The following is a 21,004-nucleotide window of genomic DNA, read 5'->3' as shown; positions in this document are numbered from 1 at the left end:
CCATTCCTATCCTTGAAAGGTTTACTGCCTATCAGAGAGAAAGCCCTGTGGACAATCTTATCTCACAAGGGACAGACCCTCCCCACAACATGAGGAGTTTTCTAGATTCAAAAGTCTTTTTCAAATTTTGTTCAAGTTATTTGTTCTCCTTAGGTTATAATGCTAGACATTTAAGAAAGAATTTCAGGAGTTCTTGTTTCAGTGTTCATTGATAACTTCTAAAGCAGTTCCAGAAGAGAGGAGATGGGTAGAGTGGGCATGGGGAGACATTCAGTGAGGACAGTGGCAAGCTGGGGTTGGGGGTGTGCTGTGAGAGCTGGTCACTCACACTCTGCAGCAGAGCCCTGGGCAGCCGCATTTTCCTTATGTTCTCATCTCTCATGTTCACAGAAAGAAAACAATGTTTGAACGGAATGGTTTGAAAGGACAAATTGAGACTTTTATCTTCAATGTTTGTGGCTGATGAAAATGTTGCGGGAGGCAGTGGGAGTTCTGAGAGGTAATCATGGGGGGGGGGGGCACCATGACTTCAATACCCCCAAGACTGAAGACAAACCAGTTTTTTGTTTGTTTTTGTTTTGAGATTGAAAAATATTTGATTTTATAAAAGAAAGCTAAGAATTATTATATACATGCCACATTTAAGCATCTCCACCCCCCCCCAAAAAAATAGCATCATTAGGTAACTGGGCTGCCCCTTTGAAAGTTCCTTTGCAGAGTCACTTTTACCTCCTGTCTCTGATCCTTTTGGAAAGATTATGTCCTCTTTCCATTTGCCTGAAATTGTTGACTGCTAAATAATATTACTACTTTTGATTTACAGAACCTGATGACCTTTGTAATGCCCCTTCTTAGACTTTAGTTCAGTGTATCAATGGACACAAAATATGTAAATTAGTGTGAGGCTTAACTCACAGAAAAGTAACATGTTCAGGGAGGTCAAGGTCAATTGTGATATTCTGGCTGGGAGGTGAGGGGAAGTTACACATACCTTAGATGATGAAGACCCTACTAGCACACAACTTTCCTGTCCATTGTCTTCTTGTACCTCTCCGCCCCATAAAAGCCCTTTGCAACCTGAGTGTTTGAAGATGGAGCTTTGAAGTCAACAGTCCCTCCATCCTCTCAATATGTCAGTCCTTGAATAAACCTGATTCCTTCCTACCAACTCTTGTGCCCCAAATATTGGCCTTCAAGCAGTGAGTATTGGGAGTTGCCCCTGCTCCAAAGACTAACTTCCCTATCCCCAGAGAGCCGCCCAATGGTGAGCCCTGCTGGCTCACATGATCCTTACCACCAATCAGACTAGCCCTGCTGGCTCACATGATCCTTACCCACCAATCAGACTAGCCCTGCTGGCTCACATGATCCTTACCCACCAATCAGAAAGCACCCCATGCCAACTGTCAAACCCTTCAATCATTAAACTGTCATAATTGTCAAACCACCCCCAGCTCTATAAATATGCAGAGCTGCCTCAATAAACGGGCATTTTCTCTGACCACAAGCCTTGTTCGTTTTTTTCAGTGAGCAGCCTGGAACTTATTCTGATAACAATCATAAAATTCCCACTTTTGACTGGAAACTGTTGCATACCTAGGCTAACCACTGTCATTAGCATTATTTTATTTAACATTTACTACAATTTTCTGAGAAAGATTGTATTAAACATGTTTTATAGTTGAATAATAATAATCATCACCTACAGTTACTTAAATTTCAATGTTTCAATAAAATTTTAAAATTAAAACCAGAAAACAGCAGATTTAATGAGGTCAGGACAGAACATTACTGTTTGGAGCTTCTGACAACTCATCCTTTCTTCTTAGACAGCTGAACTCAAGTACTCCACCACTTGGTGGCAGCATACTTAAACTGCCAGAAGTGCCTATCATAAAGGCAATTTCTGTACAAAACTAGCATCATAACATGAAGCATCAGTATGTAATATATGCCTGGAAAAAATACACAATCCCAAATACCAGTGAAGGGTACATAAGACCCAACCAATGACTAGTGAAAATGTGTTGAAAATTATCATATAATGGGGAAGAGAGAAATAGACCCAAATCTGGAGCCCACCAAGTGAAAAACATATTCCCCCCCACCCCACCCCCGTGCTAGGCTGTCTCTCAGCATTTACATTCAAGGAACTGTCTTATTTCCAACATCGCAGCCAAGTGAATCCCAGCTAAATTTAAATCATCCTGATTACCTAGGATGAACTTCAGAAAGGCCTGAGCACACAGGATCTTATTTCACCTGACATTTTGGAGTTTACCTAATCAAGGTGACACCAGACACTTCAGCTTCCTAATCAGCCTGCTCCTGGTGAGGGGTAGGCTCAGGCAGGCTGAAAGAGAATTGAAAGGCTCACCTAAGCTCACCTCCTTCAACATTGCTGCCCAGAGGCTAACTCCACAGGGGCCTGACTTTCCCAGAAGGGAGCCAGGTAAGGCATCCAGCCCAGCCAAGCCAGGGGGCTGACTACACCACCAGCCAAGGAGCTGAAATACATCCAGAGCGAAAACTGAAGAGTCACCAAGGCAAAACACTCTAGCCTTTTCTAGATATCATGTCCGCTCTGAACACCAATGTGTGGTCTTGTGAGGGCCCATATTAGTATAGTAAAGCTAAAACAATCCTAGCCTGGGAGATTCCAAAGCTCAGGCACTATAAAACTGGTCTAGTAAGTGATCAACAATACTAGCCTTATTACTATCTTTAACCTACAGTATTGCAACCATTTCCTAGCCTTCACTAGCCCATCTTCCACTCAGCTGCCAGATGAATTTTACAAAATGCAATTTTGTCATTCTCCTGCTGCAAAGCTCTTCAACTATTCTTTATTCCCCATCAGTAAATCTTCTTAACTGGATCCATGGAATTCTTACCTGACTTTCTGCCACGTCACCCAAAGATACCACACTTCTGTTACCCTGGGTTTTTGGAACTTAACTTGCAACCTCTATAATCTCCCCTAATTCACACTCAGACTTTTCCTGAACGCTTCCTCTACCTGCACTGCTCCTATCCCTTCTACTTCCAATCTCTGCTCAGAGTGCCTCCCTTTGGAAGCCTCCCTATTCCCAGTCAACAATAATGCAGGATACGCAGTGAGCTGCAGCCCACAGCACTGGGCTCCACCCTGCATTTCAGCATGCAAACTCCTCAGACCACTGAAGGAGAAGCCAACCAATATTGTGCCTGGCACTGTGTAAGGATTTGACATCCTTTATCTTACTGAACAGTAATCATTAATAGATTAAAAAGAACTTCACTTGTTCTCTGATATCGATATCAATTACAACATCTATTCAAAGTATTGAAAAAAGTAATCATGATCAATTTTCCTCATTTGAGTTAACTAAGAGAAACTTCTCAAGAGACATTTTAGTACCACATTAATCTTCTATTAATAATTTGGTTGTGAGCCCTTAAAGTCAAAAGATAAGCTTTTTTATTAAAAATTATGTTTGAAGATTCATCTATGGTTATTGCCTATCACAATATGTCAACAAATCTAGTCATAGAAAATTATATATTGTACAATATAATTTTTATAAAACTCAAAAACAAGCAAAACCAAATAATATATTGTTTATGAAAATAAATGGCAAACTGTATCCCCCCCTCAAAAAAAAAAGGCAAGAGAAAGGTAAACAAAACTGGATAGTGATTATTTCTAAGGAAGAGGCTGACAGGGTAGAGTCCTGGGTAGCATCAAGGATGGGGGTGATGCTCTGCCTCCCAAGTTGGAGACAAACTCACATGCACTTATTATTATGCTTTGTAACTTTCATATACATTACATCTATTCCTTCCTATGTAGAAAATATTGCTCTGCGGACGTGTATAATTGCTGCTGTTGTTGTTATTATTATTACTACTATTATGCTCCTTTATACAAGAGAGTGCCTGGGGACAAAAGAGAGATTATTAGATGATTTCTTCACAACAGCTCTGTGAGACAGACATTATTTTCCCAAATTAAAAATTAGAATATGGGACTTAGAATAAGTAATATGCCCAAGGTCTCACTCTGGGCCAAGTATCTTCTTTTGTACCTCAGAAGTTATCCTCCAACCTCTCCCTACTACCCTGGGGCCCTGAGGGGCTAACACAAACTCCCCTGTTATGCAGTCAGTGACAAACAATGACAGGAGGCTAGAGAACAGTCAGACAGTGAGGTCAGGACATTGAGTCCCCTGCCCTGACCCAGAAGTCACCATGAGCCAGCAGCATCTCCCACCAAAGCCCACAGCTCCCGTCCTGTGCCTCTCACACAGCAATCCTCTCCCTGCATACTGGAGGATCTTATCCTCACCCTGATCCCTCAGGCCTAGAAGGTTTCTTATCTCCCCCTCATTCCCCGACCCCATGCTGTTTCCAGCCTTACTAGTTTCCCTGTATCTGCCCACATCATGATAAATTGATGCTCAGTTAAAGTCTTCTCAAACTACCCAGGTTGCATGGCCATGCATTCCCTGATGCACAGTGCTGGAGCTTGGGCCTGAAGCCTAGCATACTCCTCTATATTAAGATGCCTGTCTTCCCTTTACTGCAAAGATCAGTGTGACTCTAAGGAAGGTGATAAATAACATTGGCAGTTTCTATTGTGATTTTATGTTCCTTAGCTGTGTAGTAGAACACTATTTGCTCCTCAGGGCTGGTGTTACGTACAACTAACAATAGGGACACTTAACTGGTATTGCCGAGAAACGTGTGTAAAATGTGGAAACTGTAATGGAAAATAGAAACTGTCCAAGCAGAGGTAACAAATGAGGTTAAAATGTTTTTTAAAAGGTATAAGTTTTAGGCAAATGCAAATATAACAACATGACCTCAGTGTTCTCACTGATCTTATTTTCTGGCCCTTCTATACCTTGATTCCTCCCAATTCCCTCCTTTAATTGATGGTCCCAGGACAAAAGGCAGGGTACCAACAGCACAACTCCACAGGCCCTAACAATGAGACACATTTGATGATGACAGTTTGGATGGTTCAGGCTTTCTCATGCTGAAAACTGTGAGAGGAAACCCTTGTGTTTTTTTTTTTGTCTGTTTGTTTTTTAACCTCCTCTTCTTTTAACTGTCTTTCTGGCTCTCTCCTTAATCTATCTATATATTTTTTTTGATAAAGTACAAAGACAGTTCTGGCTATAAGCCCAAATTATCTTTGGCTAGAATCAGTAGAACAAGAGCAAATGTTATCAAATAATAAGCTGCAAATAAAGGCACCTTGATTTGATTGGCATTACAGAATAACCCATCCTAATTTCTTGCCATCTTAACTCACCAATATGACACCAGCATTCCTTGACAGAACACTCAGCACCTCAGCAACACAGCAAAAAGCAGAGTTAAGTGGCAGATACATCAATTGGTGTCCTTAGGAGCAGCAGAAAGATGATCGTGACAAAGCAGGATAACAGTGATGATGAAGGGGAGAGATTCAATGCAATAAAAACACCTCAGGCTTTCTTAACTAGATGTAGTACCGGGAGATTCCAATTTCGAGCATATGGTCAACTCCTAATATTCCACACTGAGAGCTATTCCTGGGCACATGTTTACTCTTGGGATGGATTTGCTAGCCTGTCTTTCAATTTCTAGGGATATTCATCAGTTGATTGTATCACAGTATTTCCTTTGCCTTTCACATACAAGTAGCTACAAGCAGATAGGAGGCCCGAAGGACAAAAAAAAAAAAAAAAAAAAAAAAAAAAAAGTTAGGTAAGTGTAGGACAGATGACAATCAGGAAAGATAACATGAGAACTCGTCAAGATCCCTATCCAGGATCTGGCTTACAGTACACACTCAATAAATATTTGTTGAATTGAGTAAATGAAGGGGAAGTTGAATTAGAAGAATTGAATGTCTTTTCCTACCCGAATATTCTGTAATTCCTCAGAAAAAAATGCTAAAAGGTAAGGACGAGGATGTGAATTCTCAAACTCATCAGGAGAAAGACAGGGAAGGCAAAAGGGAGACATCTCAGGACGAGATGGACCCTGAAAAACTAACTTAACGTTATACAAAATACATGTATGAAGATGTGAGAGAGAAAAAAAATAGTGTTACCTTAGATTAGGTAGAGACAAGTGTTGGGGGGAGGGGTTGGGGAGATAGGAAGGATAGTAGAATGAAAAAGACATTATTATTACTGTGTGTATATATATGTGACTGCATGACCAATATGATTCTGCAACCTGTACACTCAGAAAAATGAGAAATTATATCCCATCTGATTCAAATGTATGATATGTCGGTCATTGTACTGTCATGTGTAACTAATTAAAACAAATAAAAAATTTAAAAAAAAAAAAACTAACTCAGGACTGATCCAAACTGTTACACCCCGGCATGATCCCTGATCCTAGGTAATTCCCCCAAATTCCCACTCAGAGTCCAAGAAAGAAAGCAGTTCTCTTAAGACTGAATGTGAAGACAGAATCCCAAGCTCTAAGTTATTAGGGAGCCTGAGAAGGGGTGTGTCTGTGGAGGTAAATATTTTAATTTGAAGTCCTGGATTTTATTATGTATGCTTTTTCCAATGCCACAGCAACATAGAGTCCAGGATAGGAAAGAGACTTAGAAAGTACCTAATCCCCTGCTCCAACCCAATGGAGGATTTCTTTCTAAGGCATCCCTAACAGGGCCATCCACTCTTCAGAGACAGGACTGGAGGCAGTGGTGCTGCTGATGCACAGCTCTCTGGAGGCAGATTCTTTCTTCACCTCTGAATCTGGACCTTTTCCTTTTATTCATGGATGCAACAGAGACCATGCCAACCCGCTCCTCTCAGGACACCTCTCTTGACATCTGAAGTCAGGAATTCCTTTACTTTTCCATATTCACGCCTGCAGCAAACTTCCCTTACTCCTTCCACAGCGGAGACACTCTTGCGGGTTCCTCAACGCTCTTCTTTTCTGACAGTACTCTAAATAGTCTATGGGGCTAACGAGTTGAATACAGCAGACTTGAATTTGGCGGGCCACACAAGGTTGCTCTGCACAGCAGATAACAGGGCTACTGCACAGCAGATAACAGGGCTACTTCTTCCTATTCATTTATAAATTATCAAAATAGTTTGTCATCATGCAATCTGGCTCCTTAGATCCCAAGAGCCTCTTTCATCACACACTGTCCTCACCAGTGGGTCTTCTGCTGACTGACTCATCTCCTGTGCTACCAATGCAGTCACATCCTGTGCTACCCTGGGCTGTTGCAGATTTGGCACTGTGTAGGGACACAACCAGGTTTTCCCTAATTCCCTCAAAATGTCTCTCCCTGCTTACCATGAAGCCTCAATCTACCTGACACACAGAAGTGCTGAATATTTGTTAAATGAATAATAAATAAGTACATGAATAAATGAATACCAAATGTCACCCACAGACTTGATTACACCAGTCCACAGTAAATATTTCACCTTTAAAAAGAAGCCTGTCCTTTTAGCATCCCAGGCCATGACCCAGAATAAATAATTTCTTCTTATCAAAATCATCCACCTGACCTAACTGTTCATTTTCAGAGTTCCCCTTCTCTCCAAAAGCCCTGGTTAGACAGAAAAGTTGCAAACACCATCCGACCTTCTCAGGTCTTCAGTTTTCCCACCAAAGTTATTGTAGAATAATTCTATTTCAGATTCTTTTTCCATGAGTTGTTGTCTGTGAACTGGAGGCCAACAGAAACAGAAAGTGACTGGTGGACATGACCTAACTGTTCGTAGATTTCGGCCAACTGGGTACTCACACATCTGGTGAATACAAGTCCTCAGAGGGAGGCAGCAGGCATCACAGATCAATTTTTCCTATTGAGGGTGATCACTCATTTTTTCTTCTTCCTTTTCCTCCCCCTCCTCCTTCTTCCTCTCTGTCTCTGTCTCTGTCTCTCTATGTCTCTCCCTACCTCTTTCCTCACCCCTCTGTTTTCTCTCTTTCTTTTCCAGACTGGGAATTGAACTCAGATTGGCCCTACAACTGAGCTATATTCCTAGACCTTTTAAACTTTCATTTTGAGACAAGGTCTCACTAAAGTGCACAGGCTGACCTTGAACTCAGCCTCCAAAGTATCTGGGATTACAGATGTGCACCACCACACCCAGTGACAACAGCATTCTTGCTTCCCCTGCCAATGCCAGGGAAGAAGCTTTTCTGAGAAGCAGAGAGCCCGCGTGCATTAGAATGCCCCTTCAGTTATTGTTATGGTTTGGATGTGAGATGTCTCCCAAAAGCTCATGTGTGAAACCATGCAAGAAGGTTCAGAGGAGAAATGATTGGGTTGTAAGAGTCTTAACCCAATCAGTGATTTAGTCTCCTGATAGGGAGTAACTGAAGTGGTAGGGTGTGGCTGGAGGGGGTGGGAATTGGGGTGTGGGTTGGCATATATATTTGTATCTGGCAAGTGGAGTCTCTCTGCTTCTTGATCACCATGTGAGCTGCTTCCCTCTGCCACACTCTTCCGCCATGATGTTCAGCCTCACCTCAAGCCCCATGGAATGGAGCCAGCCTTCTGTGGACTAAGACCTCTGAAACTGTGAGCCCTCAGATAAACTTTTCCTCCTTTCTACAGTTGTACTGGTTGGGTCAAAGCAGAGAGAAAGCTGACTAAAACAGTGGTGATATACTGTTTCTCCTTTGTTTTCATGACCTTCCTCTCAGCCCCTCTTGGTTTTCATTCCCCTTCACCTTTTAAATTGCTTCCAATTCATTTTGTCCCAATCTTTGCTTAATAACTCACAATGAAGGAACATGTTCTTCCAACTCTTTCTTCTTTTATTCTAAACAAAAGATGAGCCGGTCTTAGCTGCAGGTATGCAATGAACATGCAAGGCAGAAAAACGTATGCTTCACATTTCCTGGGATTCCAATTTCTTCTGACTCTAAAAGAGTCCATTCCAGGTCCCCACGAAACTCTTGTAAATTGCTTTAGAAAGTGCCTGGTTCCATGCCTGTTAGTAGCATACCTGGGAAACATGCTTTTAAAAACTGCTTAGCCCCTAGATGGCTAAATTGCAAAATTACATAGATCAATCATGGGTTATTTAGTCCATCTCCTTACCTCTGAGACAGATAGGAATATTTCTTCTCTATAAAGACTTACAAAACAATCTTCTATTTTCTATTATATTCTTAGTTCATTGCCTCATGTACTCATCTTAGAAGTTCATCTTTGAAAATAACCAAATCCCTTTCTCTGGAGTTTAAGACCCTTTATATTTTTTTTTCTGGTTCCCAGTAGATATCATAAAGAAAAAAACAGACACCTTTTGGCATCTGTTTGTTCACAGCCTTCTGTTTAGAGCTTTTCAGGGCTCACCATTCCATTCAACGTCCTTCCAGCATTTGATGACTGCTCTTAAAATCCCCTTTACCACCTGCCCATAACCCTCCACCAATCCCTTTGTTTTTCTCAGACCCTGTAGCTCTCTGAAAGGTAGTACTTGCCTCACTTGACACCTGCTTCAAGAACTTAATCAGCACATTCAAAAACTACATTCTCTTCACAAACAGTCTCTTCACAAAGGCAGAGTTGAATATATAGCTTGTCTGCATAATTTACTCATTCTCCTATAAAATGCACAAAACAAGATGAAGGTTCTGAAAGCCCAAAGCACCACCTCTTATTTGCCACAACAAACACCTAACAGGCTTGGCCCCACTAAGAGACAGAGAGCAGAGCCCTTGCTGGCCAAGGCAACAATGGGGACAAGGACTGGCGTCAGGAGGCTTGAGTTCCAGACAAGCTCTGCCACGGACCCCTGTGAGCAGCTCACCTAATCTACCTGTTAATTTCATATTTCCCCTTCTCTTCCAAAGTCATGCTGGGCAGAAGAGTGGCAAACGCTATCTGACACTCTAAGATCTTCAGCTTTCCTACCTAACTTCACAGTCCTTAGAACAATTCTGTTCCAGATTCTGTTTCCATGAGTCTCAAGTCAGCCTGTTCCCTAAACAGAACAGCATACATATTTGCCCAGATTGCTCCTCTGGGCCCTTCTGGCTCTCACATTCTGTAACTATTCAAAGGCCTCTTCCCTCCCTTTTTAAAGACATAAGCCATGTTCTTGGCATATCTGTTGCCACCCACCTCTGTGGCCAGAATGTGTTTTCTCAGTCTTTCTTTCCTTATTACCTTCTGCCATGAAGGAACCTTTTAGACTTTTGCTCCCCTTAGGTTCTCCACCCAGTGAAATCACTGTATCACACATGTTCTGTATATCTGTACTGTATGTATATCTGTGCTCCAGGCAGACAAGATTAAGATTCACTTGCTACCCCCAAGAACTAATTTTTACCCAGCGGGGGGGCAATATTACCCCCCATTAAAATGCAGGAAATAGAAAAGAGAGAAATAACAACAGACACTGAAAATGCAGAACCTACATTGAGCCAAGAACCACCTCTAGCTGAGTAACATCACCACCATTACTTACCCCAAACTCTAAGCACCACAAAAATATTCACAAGCCAGAGATTCTAAAAATAATCCATTATGCAAACCAGAGTGGAATCAACCAAAGTTCCAAAGGGACTTTGCGCAAAAGTAAACAGCAGCTTCCCACCCCCTGCCCCAGGCCACAGTGTCTGGGGTTGCAGGCGCAAGGACCAATCCTCTTAGCCTGGGACCCTCAACACTGCCCACAGTTCCCACTGCCAGCTCCCATTTCATTCACATGAATCCCAGCAGAAACAATGGGAAAGATGGGAATGAGGTGAACAATGGGCAACGATGTTCCAGGAAAAGTTAGAATCCAATGTATCCAAGGGCCCTGGCAAGAAACAGGGGCTCCTTCCAACTTCCTGGCATCAGCCCAGCTCCCCGCTCCCCTGCAGGCCACTGCCCTTCACCTTACCTTGGCACACTGGCCAAATACGTCACAAGTTTCCGCAGGTCTTCCTGTCTTATTCTGTCATGATTGCTGCGAGCAGGGAAGGTCAGGATGGGTCCACCTCGCTTATCACGGCCCCCTGCAGGGAGAAAGAGGAGGGAATTTAAGAAAAGCAACGGGAAAGTCAGCCACAGAGGGGGAAAAAAAAACAAAAACATTGTCTGAATGCTAGCACAGGCAGCAAGGTAAGGTGAGGCCCAGATAAATCAGTCACAGTTTAAGACAAGAGTGTCTGAATGCAGGTAATGTGTGTGACTTTGGTCAAGTCTTTTGACATCTCTGCTGCCTCATCTGTAAACAAGCAGATGAAAATAATAGTGGGCACTTTGTGGGTTGTTGCAAGGACTGATGAGGAAGCAGCTTGAAGAGTAAAGCTCTCTGTATTTGTGAGATAAGAAGGGGATGATAATGGTTCTTATTGAGAAAACAAGCTGGGTAAAAGTGCTTTGTTCTTTGGAAATTTCACTTCCCTTCACTTCTCTTTACAGACCTCTGTAAGGCAGGAGTGCTCTCAATGCACTGATGACCATGGAGAGGAGGCCATTGAAAGCACCCATCCATGAAAGCACCGCAGAGAGATTTTCAGACTCATAGAAAAGACACTAAAAGTTTTCTGCACAACTCAGAAGCCACCTCTGCCCACCTGCCTGCCTGAGGTGCCACCTGTCACTCCTGCTGGAGAAGTACATGAATCTTATCAGAAATAAAGATGCTCAAGGTCTTAATCAGTGCAATATGTACAAACTCGGATTCTAAATGCTTTATAAACATCAAATGAAGGGAGGGAAATGCTAGAAGAGGTATACAAAAATGATGATCACTATAGTCATTAGGACAGAGTTCTAGATGGTTGTTTTTTCTTTCCTATATTTTCAAACTTTCTATTCACTATTTATTGTATGATTTAAAAATTTATTCATTAATGGATGTCATGATTAGGAACCCAAACCACGTTTCTCAGGAGGGTCAGATGGGTGAAACTGAAGTATGGTGACTACGTTCCTTTGAGGCACTGGCTATGACACAAAGGACATTTCTGCATCCTGATCAGAGATACCCCCTCAACCCAAATCTCAGACAACCGCTGACATCCCCAGAATGGGGACCCAGAGTTATCTATTGGAAGATAGGGGAGGGGTTCACATGCTACATCAGTGCTAGAAAGAAACCTGACACTCAGGCCTCTGAAGAAGGACCTCTTAGGAGGAAAGCAGAGCTGCCCAGGCCCCTTCTAGGTGTGAGCTCAGGAGTAACATTTTCCTCTGATCACAGGAACACAAATGGAGGGAGGCTTGGTGTATTAGTCAGCTCTTAGTCTCTGTGACCAAAATATCCAACACAATTTAGAGGAGGAAGTTTATTTTGGGATGATTGATAGTTTCAGAGGTTTTAGTCCGTGGTTGGCTGACTCCACTACTCTGGGCCTGAGGTGAGACAGAACATTATGGCAGAAAGGTGGGAGAAAGCTACTCAGTTCACAGCAGCCAACAAGCAGGGCATAGAAGGAGCTAGGGACAAGATACAGTCCCAAGGACATGTTCTCAAGTGATCTACTTCTTCCAGTCATGTCCCACCTGCCTATAGAACCCACTATCTCATAATAGTCCATTCCAATTATTAATCCGTCCAATGGATTGTTCCACTGTTGATGGTCTGGTCCTTATGATCCAATCACTTCTGAAAGCCCCACCTCTGGACACTGCTGCACTGGGGACCAAGGCTTCAACATACGAGCTTGGGGAGACATTCAAGATTCAACCCATAACACTGGCAAATAACCCAGGATGCTCTGAGGAGGAAATGAGAGGCTGCAGGGGGCAAAGGGTCAAATGAGGTCAAAGTCACTTAGCATGACCAAGCCCTCCCCTCCAGCAGAGTGGATCCATACAGGTGCACCTCAGAGTTGAGCTCCAGGCCTCTTGCTCCAAGGCCTTCTATACTACCAGCCCTGGTTCTTTGTAATGATGAACAACTTCATCTCATCTGCTTTGGGGATGGTCCCTATCTCCCAACTATCATTCACACAAAGAAAAGGAAGCAAAATGATTAATTGGAAGGGTTCCTAAAAGCTGGGAGGGCATCTGACCCCCTCAGCCTTCCCCTTATCGCTCTAAGCTTTTTTAACCTTGGGTGGGTTTTTGCTACAGCTATTGGTTTCCTTCTATGGACACCTTGTAAGTAGAGATATGGGAACATGGGGAGCCAAGGCTCTGACTGGCAGAGAGTGACGAGGTGGTTTCGAGGGCTGGCTGATCTGTTCCTGTAAAGCTTATGTTACACTAACCTTAGAGACAGGAGTTTCAGAACTCAGGGCTGGGAAAGGTTCTGGATGACAGGGGAGGGGGAGTGAGGAAAGGAAGCCTGGGAAAATGTAATCACCACCTTTCAGAAGTGTGGATAATGAGTCAAGATGAAGCAGCGGGATTGAGTCCTATAGTTTCCAGAACAGAAAAGATCTCGCAATTCCAGAAATAAAAAAGGAAACAGATATACAAATTGAAGATGCATATAGGACACCGAGCACACAAAATCACAGTAGACCAACGCCAAGACACATTGTTATGAAGATATCCAATACACAGAACAAAGAGAAAATATTAAAAGCTACAAGAGAAAGGAGACAGATTACATTCAGGGGAAAACCAATAAGGTTAACAACAGATTTTTCTTCACAGACACTGAAAGCAAGAAGGTCATGGAACAATGTATTTCAAACACTGAAAGACAATGGATGCCAACCAAGAATTCTGTATCCAGCAAAATTAAGCTTCAGGTATGACAACGAAATAAAAATCTTTCATGATAAACAAAAGTTAAAAGAATTTGCAGCCAGAAAACCAGCATTGCAACGCATTTTGAGCAAAACACTACACGAGGAAGAAATGAAAAACAATAACCAAAACCATCAGTGGGAAGTGCCTCAGTAAAGACAGAGGGCGAGGGGAAAGATAATCATGGAGAAACAAACTAAATTTTTTTAAAAAAGGATAAATAATCAAACATGGATGGAAGTACAAACCATATATCAATAGTAACTTTGAATGTTAATGGCTTAAACTCTCCAATAAAGCGACATAGGCTGGTACCATGGATTAAAAAAACAAATCCAACAATATGCTGCCTCCAGGAGACACATCTGATTGGAAAAGACATACACAGGCTGAAGGTGAAAGGATGGGAAAAAATATACCACGCACACGGTCCTCGTAAGCAAGCAGGGGTGGCCATCCTCATATCGAATAAAATCGACTTCAAGACTAAGTTAATCAAAAGGGATAAAGAAGGTCATTATATACTGTTAAAAGGAACCATTCACCAACAAGACATAACAATTATCAATATTTATGCACCAAATAATGGTGCTGCGACATTCATAAAACAAATTCTCCTCAAGTTCAAGAATCAAATAGACCACAACACAATAATTATGGGTGACTTCAACACACCTCTCTCACCATTGGACAGATCCTCCAAACAAAAGTTGAATAAAGAAACTATAGAACTCAATATCACAATCAATAACCTAGACTTAACTGACATATATAGAATATATCAACCATCATCAAATGGATATACTTTTTTCTCAGCAGCAGATGGATCCTTCTCAAAAATAGACCATATATTATGCCATAGGGCAACCCTCAGTAAATATAAAGGGGTGGAGATAATACCATGCATTTTATCTGATCATAATGGAATGAAACTGGAAATCAATGATAAAAGAAGGAAGGAAAAATCCTACATCACATGGAAAATGAACAATATGTTACTGAATGATCAATGGGTTAAAGAAGACATAAAGAAGGAAATCAAAAATTCTTAGAGATAAATGAAAATACAGACACAACATATCGGAATCTATGGGACACAATGAAAGCAGTTTTAAGAGGAAAATTCATCGCCTGGTGGTCATTCCTCAAAAAAAGAAAAAACCTACAAATAAATGAGCTCACACTTCATCTCAAAGCCCTAGAAAAGGAAGAGCAAAACAACAGCAAATGTAGCAGAAGGCAAGAAATAATTAAAATCAGAGCAGAAGTCAATGAAATTGAAACAAAAGAAACTATTGAAAAAATTAACAAAACTAAAAGTTGGTTCTTCGAAAAAATAAATAAGATCTACAGACCTTTAGCCATGCTAACAAAGAGAAGAAGAGAGAGAACTCAAATTACTAACATACGGGATGAAAAAGGCAATATCACAACAGATGCTACAGAAATACAGAAGACAATTAGAAATTATTTTGAAAACCTATATTCCAATAAAATAGAAGATAGTGAAGACATCGATAAATTTCTTAAGTCATATGATTTGCCCAGACTGAGTCAGGAGGATACACACAATTTTAACAGACCAATATCAATGGATGAAATTGAAGAAGCCATCAAAAGACTACCAACCAAGAAAAGCCCAGGACCGGATGGGTATACAGCGGAGTTTTACAAAACCTTTAAAGAATAATTAATACCAATACTTTTCAAGTTATTTCAGGAAATAGAAAAAGAGGGAGCTCTTCCAAATTCATTCTATGAGGCCAACATCACCCTGATTCCGAAACCAGACAAAGACACCTCAAAGAAAGAAAACTACAGACCAATATCTCTAATGAACCTAGATGCAAAAATCCTCAATAAAATTCTGGCGAATCGGATACAAAGGCACATCAAAAAAATTGTGCACCATGATCAAGTAGGATTCATCCCTGGGATGCAAGGATGGTTCAATATACGGAAATCAATAAATGTTATTCACCACATCAATAGACTTAAAGATAAGAACCATATGATCATCTCAATAGACGCAGAGAAAGCATTCGACAAAGTACAGCATCCCTTTATGTTCAAAACATTAGAAAAACTAGGGATAACAGGAACTTACCTTGACATTGTAAAAGCTATCTATGCTAAGCCGCAGGCTAGCATCATTCTGAATGGACAAAAGTTAAAGGCATTCCCTCTAAAATCCGGAACAAGACAGGGATGCCCTCTATCACCACTTCTATTCAATATAGTTCTCAAAACACTGGCCAGAGCAATTAGACAGATGAAAGAAATTAAAGGCATAAAAATTGGAAAAGAAGAACTTAAATTATCACTATTTGCAGATGACATGATTCTATACCTAGCAGACCCAAAAGGGTCTACAAAGAAACTACTAGAACTAATAAATGAATTCAGCAAAGTGGCAGGATATAAAATCAACACGCATAAATCAAAGGCATTTCTGTATATCAGCGACAAAACTTCTGAAACGGAAATGAGGAAAAACACTCCATTCACAATATCCTCAAAAAAAATAAAATACTTGGGAATCAACCTAACAAAAGAGGTGAAAGATTTATACAATGAAAACTACAGAACCCTAAAGAGAGAAGTAGAAGAAGATCTTAGAAGATGGAAAAATATACCCTGTCCATGGATAGGCAGAACTAACATTATCAAAATGGCAATATTACCAAAAGTTCTCTATAGGTTTATTGCAATGCCAATCAAAATCCCAATGGTATTTCTTGTAGAAATAGATAAAGCAATTATGAAATTCATATGGAAAAATAAAAGACCCAGAATAGCAAAAGCAATTCTAAGCAGGAAGTGTGAATCAGGCGGTATAGCGATACCAGGTTTCAAACTATATTACAGAGCAATAGTAACAAAAACAGCATGGTACTGGTACCAAAACAGGCGAGTGGACCAATGGTATAGAATAGAGGACACAGAGACTAATCCACAAAGTTACAACTATCTTATATTTGATAAAGGGGCTAAAAGCATGCAATGGAGGAAGGATAGCATCTTCAACAAATGGTGCTGGGAAAACTGGAAATCCATATGCAACAAAATGAAACTGAATCCCTTTCTCTCGCCATGCACAAAAGTTAACTCAAAATGGATCAAGGAGCTTGATATCAAATCAGAGACAAGGCATCTGATAGAAGAAAAAGTTGGCTACGATCTACATATTGTGGGGTCGGGCTCCAAATTCCTTAATAGGACACCCATAGCACAAGAGTTAATAACAAGAATCAACAAATGGGACTTAATTAAACTTAAAAGTTTTTTCTCAGCAAGAGAAACAATAAGAGAGGTAAATAGGGAGCCTACATCCTGGGAACAAATTTTTACTCCTCACACTTCAGATAGAGCCCTAATACCCAGAGTATATAAAGAACTCAAAAAATTATACAATAAGATAACAAATAACCCAATCAACAAATGGGCCAAGGACCTGAACAGACACTTCTCAGAGGAGGACATACAATCAATCAACAAGTACATGAAAAAATGCTCACCATCTCTAGCAGTCAGAGAAATGCAAATCAAAACCACCCTAAGATACCATCTCACTCCAGTAAGATTGGCAGCCACTATGAAGTCAAACAACAACAAGTGCTGGCGAGGATGTGGAGAAAAGGGTACACTTGTACATTGCTGGTGGGACTGCAAATTGGTGCGGCCAATTTGGAAAGCAGTTTGGAGATTCCTGGGAAAGCTGGGAATGGAACCACCATTTGACCCAGCTATTGGCCTTCTCAGACTATTCCCTGAAGACCTTAAAAGAGCATGCTACAGGGATACTGCCACATCGATGTTCATAGCAGCACAATTCACAATAGCTAGACTGTGGAACCAACCCAGATGCTCTTCAATAGATGAATGGATAAAAAAAATGTGGCATCTATACACAATGGAGTACTATGCAGCAATAAAAAATGACAAAATCATAGAATTTGCAGGGAAATGGATGGCACTAGAGCAGATTATGCTTAGTGAAGCTAGCCAATCCCTAAAAAACAAATACCAAATGTCTTCTTTGATATAATGAGAGCAACTATGAACAGAGCAGGGAGGAAGAGTAGGAAGAAAAGATTAACATTAAACAGAGACATGAGATAGGAGGGAAAGGGAGAGAAAAGGGAAATTGCATGGAAATGAAGGGAGACCCTCATTGCTATACAAAATTACATATAAGAGGTTGTGAGGGGAATGGGAAAATAAACAAGGAGAGAAATGAATTACAGTAGATGGGGTAGAGAGAGAAGATGGGAGGGGAGGGGAGGGGGGATAGTAGGGGATAGGAAAGGTAGCAGAATACAACAATTACTAATAGGGCATTATGTAAAATTGTGGATGTGTAACCAACGTGATTCTGCAATCTGCATTTGGGGTAAAATTGGGGGTTCATAACCCACTCAATCTAATGTATGAAATATGATATGTCAAGAGCTTTGTAATGTTGTGAACAACCAATAAAAAAAAAATTAAAAAAAAAGATCTTGCAAGACTGTAGGAAGAAATGAGCGAGCACAGAGGAAGAGAATCATTATGCCGGAAGGGAGGTGGGCAATGGATACATTCAAGGCTTCAGAGTGGGTAAGGGGGAGGGGTCCAGCCCCCAGTGGGTGGAACTGTTCTTTTTTCTGAGGCAGGTTGCATTATTCAAGGAGAGAGGAAAAACAGAGATAAGTGATGCTGATGCTTTAACATGCAGCATTTCCCAATTTTATTTAAGACAAGAACCTCTTTCTGTTTTTTTTTTTGAGGATGATTGTTTGGGACTGTTCTATGGAAACACTTTGAGACACTTGGGTCCAGGGTACAAAAGATAACGTTCAGTGGCATGGAGTTTCCCTGGGAACTACAGAAAATCATGTTGGGAGATGAGGAAGCAGAAAGGAACCCTGGGAGGTAGCCAAAGGAGGGTATGTATGTGCACAAAGATCCCAGGGTAGGGTGGGCCCTGCACCAGAAAGCAGGTGGGGTGGAAGGGACAATGGTGAGTGGGAGACATAAAGTAGCAGAAGGGAAGCCAAGGAGGCCAAGGAGCCCATGGGCTGTGAACGAGGGGCCCACATGGCAGGGTAGGAACAACAGAGGCTCACTGAGGGACAGCCACAGCTCTGACCCACATACACCCACGTGCCGAAGAGGCTGGGCTGCCCTGACTGACTCCAGATGTTTGTTGCCATGGCAGCTACTTTGCTTTCATCTGGCCAAAGCTGGGGTGCTTGCAGGGGAGGGTGAGCACGACCAGTGGTTTCTCTACCCACCACCTTCCTTGCCTTGTTCTTTCCTTTTCGTAAAGAAATGCAATGGTTATACTGCATCGTTTAATTTGGGGTTTATTTATTTTATTTTTGTGTTTTGTCTCCTGAAACCTCAGGTTGCATAGGTTTTTGTTGTTGTTATTTTTGTTCATGTTTTAGATGTAGCCAGTCATTAACTGCCTGACACCTTCAGAACCCGTCCCAGGCACAGAAGGGCAATGTTCCCTACGTCCCAAAGCTCCTGGCACACAGGCATGGCTGAGCAAGGCCTACCCCAGGCTGCTCACTAGGCTGCTGGGCTCACGTGGAAAGGAGCTATGCACCCCCAGCTCTTCCTCCAGCTCTGGGCCATTTCTACCTGCCTCATCCCTGACTACTTTCCTGGCATGCTGCTTCTGTGAGATCCACAAAGTCAATTCTCTACTCCCTGGGAAGGTTTTTGCTGGGTCTTCCTTTCCTGGCCCTGCCTCAGGGTCCTGACTGAAAGCACATGGAGAAAATGAGCCATGAACAATCAAACAAGGGTCACCTTGTCAGAGTGTACCATGTCTGCCTTCATATGCTCCAAACTGATGCAGAACAGGATGGCATCAGAGCTATGCATTAAATCCAGGAAGGCTTCCTATAGGAGGATCGGACTTCAGAAGAAGAGAAGTTCAAACCAGGAGAAGGTGTGAGGAAGGCACTGCCAGGGAAGGAAGACCTCCCATGAGAGAAAAGGGAGGATCAGCAGGATACCCAGGGGACAGGAAGGATCTCGGGTTAACTAAGGACCACAAAACAGAAGAAGGTGAGTTATGAGCCATGTCTCCTGAGCCCAGGCTGCGGGGAGCAGCAGGCATGAGGGGCTTGGCACTGCCCAGGGGTCTCCAGGACTTCCACGCAGTCTTCCTACATGCTCAGCAAGCACTCTGAATCCAAGTTCAGGGTAGGGTGGTCTCACTTACGCCTCACACACACTGAAATCATGCTCAGGATCCTCCCAAGGGGTTGTTCAGCCTACGCCTCCCCATGTTTGGTAACGGGGACTCACTTCCTAAGAAGATATGCAACACTAACACTGATAGGAAATGCAGCTTCCTGGTCAGTGTCATCCTAACAGCAAAATGGCATAAAAAATAACACCATAATACTTCTACTAGGAATACAGAATGTCTTAGTGTCCTACAAAGGATTCTGCAATCCTGTTGCATGCCTGCTTCTCCTCCCACACCTAATTCTGACTCATTGGTCTCTTGCCTTCCTGATGACATAGGAGATGACTGGTGCTTGTTGTCCCCTTCCTCACTTCCCCTCCTCACCCCTTTCCATTTTGGCTGTGCCCAGCAGCCAGGCCAGCAATGCCTGTGAACTGAACCTCTGTGCCAGGGAGAATGTACTCTGACTCCAGGGCTGCTCCATGTAGACAACAAAAATAACCCAGAAATAAAGGCTCAGCCCACAAGTCTTAACACTTGGGTGTTTCTCAAAATGGGATCCCTGTCTGCTCACACTGCCATCAGCCCAGCCCAGACCTCAGACCCTGCCAGAGGTTCTGATCCAGCTGGCCTAAAGTGGAACTGCCAAGCGTGTGGCAATCTGTTACAGCACCAATGGAATACACACATACTACCTAAACAAATGCCATGTGGCTGGGTTCCAATAAAACTTAATTTACAAAAATCTGTGGCTATCCTACAGGCTGAAGATTGCTGAGCCCTGAATTATATGTTAAAAGGTCCGGTGCACAAGATGGGTGGGGGAGAAAAGATAGGAATCAATATTTGGAAGTCAGAACAAAACACCTAAATACAAACATGCAAGAATTCCCTTTGCCAAGAAGGATAAGGAGAAGCCAAAAAAGTTTTTCTTTCTTTCTTACTTACTTACTTACTTATTTATTTATCGACACTAGGGATTAAATCCAAGGGTGCTCTACCACTGAGCTATATCCCCAGCCCTTTCCATTTTATTTTTACTTTGAAGACAGGGTCTTTCTAAATCACTTAGGACTTCATCAAGTTGCTGAGGCTGGCCTCAGCCTCCTAAGTAGCCAGGATTACAGGTGTATGCCACTATACCT

The 21,004-nt window shown here is 42.0% G+C and overlaps 1 protein-coding gene across 6 annotated transcripts in view; it reads right to left on the bottom strand.

Moving 5' to 3' along the window:
- Positions 1–21,004, bottom strand: part of KALRN (kalirin RhoGEF kinase) — a 662,170-nt gene that overhangs the window by 449,793 nt on the left and 191,373 nt on the right. For all 6 annotated transcript variants that reach the window (XM_081301760.1, XM_081301761.1, XM_081301757.1 and 3 more), the window contains exon 3: positions 10,863–10,977. In XM_081301760.1, coding sequence (XP_081157886.1) covers positions 10,863–10,977 — 115 coding nt within the window. The remainder of the gene's footprint in view (positions 1–10,862; positions 10,978–21,004) is intronic.

The sequence above is a fragment of the Spermophilus citellus genome, assembly GCF_964194105.1.
Source record: "Spermophilus citellus genome assembly, chromosome: 7".
NCBI lineage: Eukaryota > Metazoa > Chordata > Mammalia > Rodentia > Sciuridae > Spermophilus > Spermophilus citellus.
Note: the sequence above shows the minus strand (reverse complement) of the source record. Positions and strands in the feature narration are given on the sequence as shown.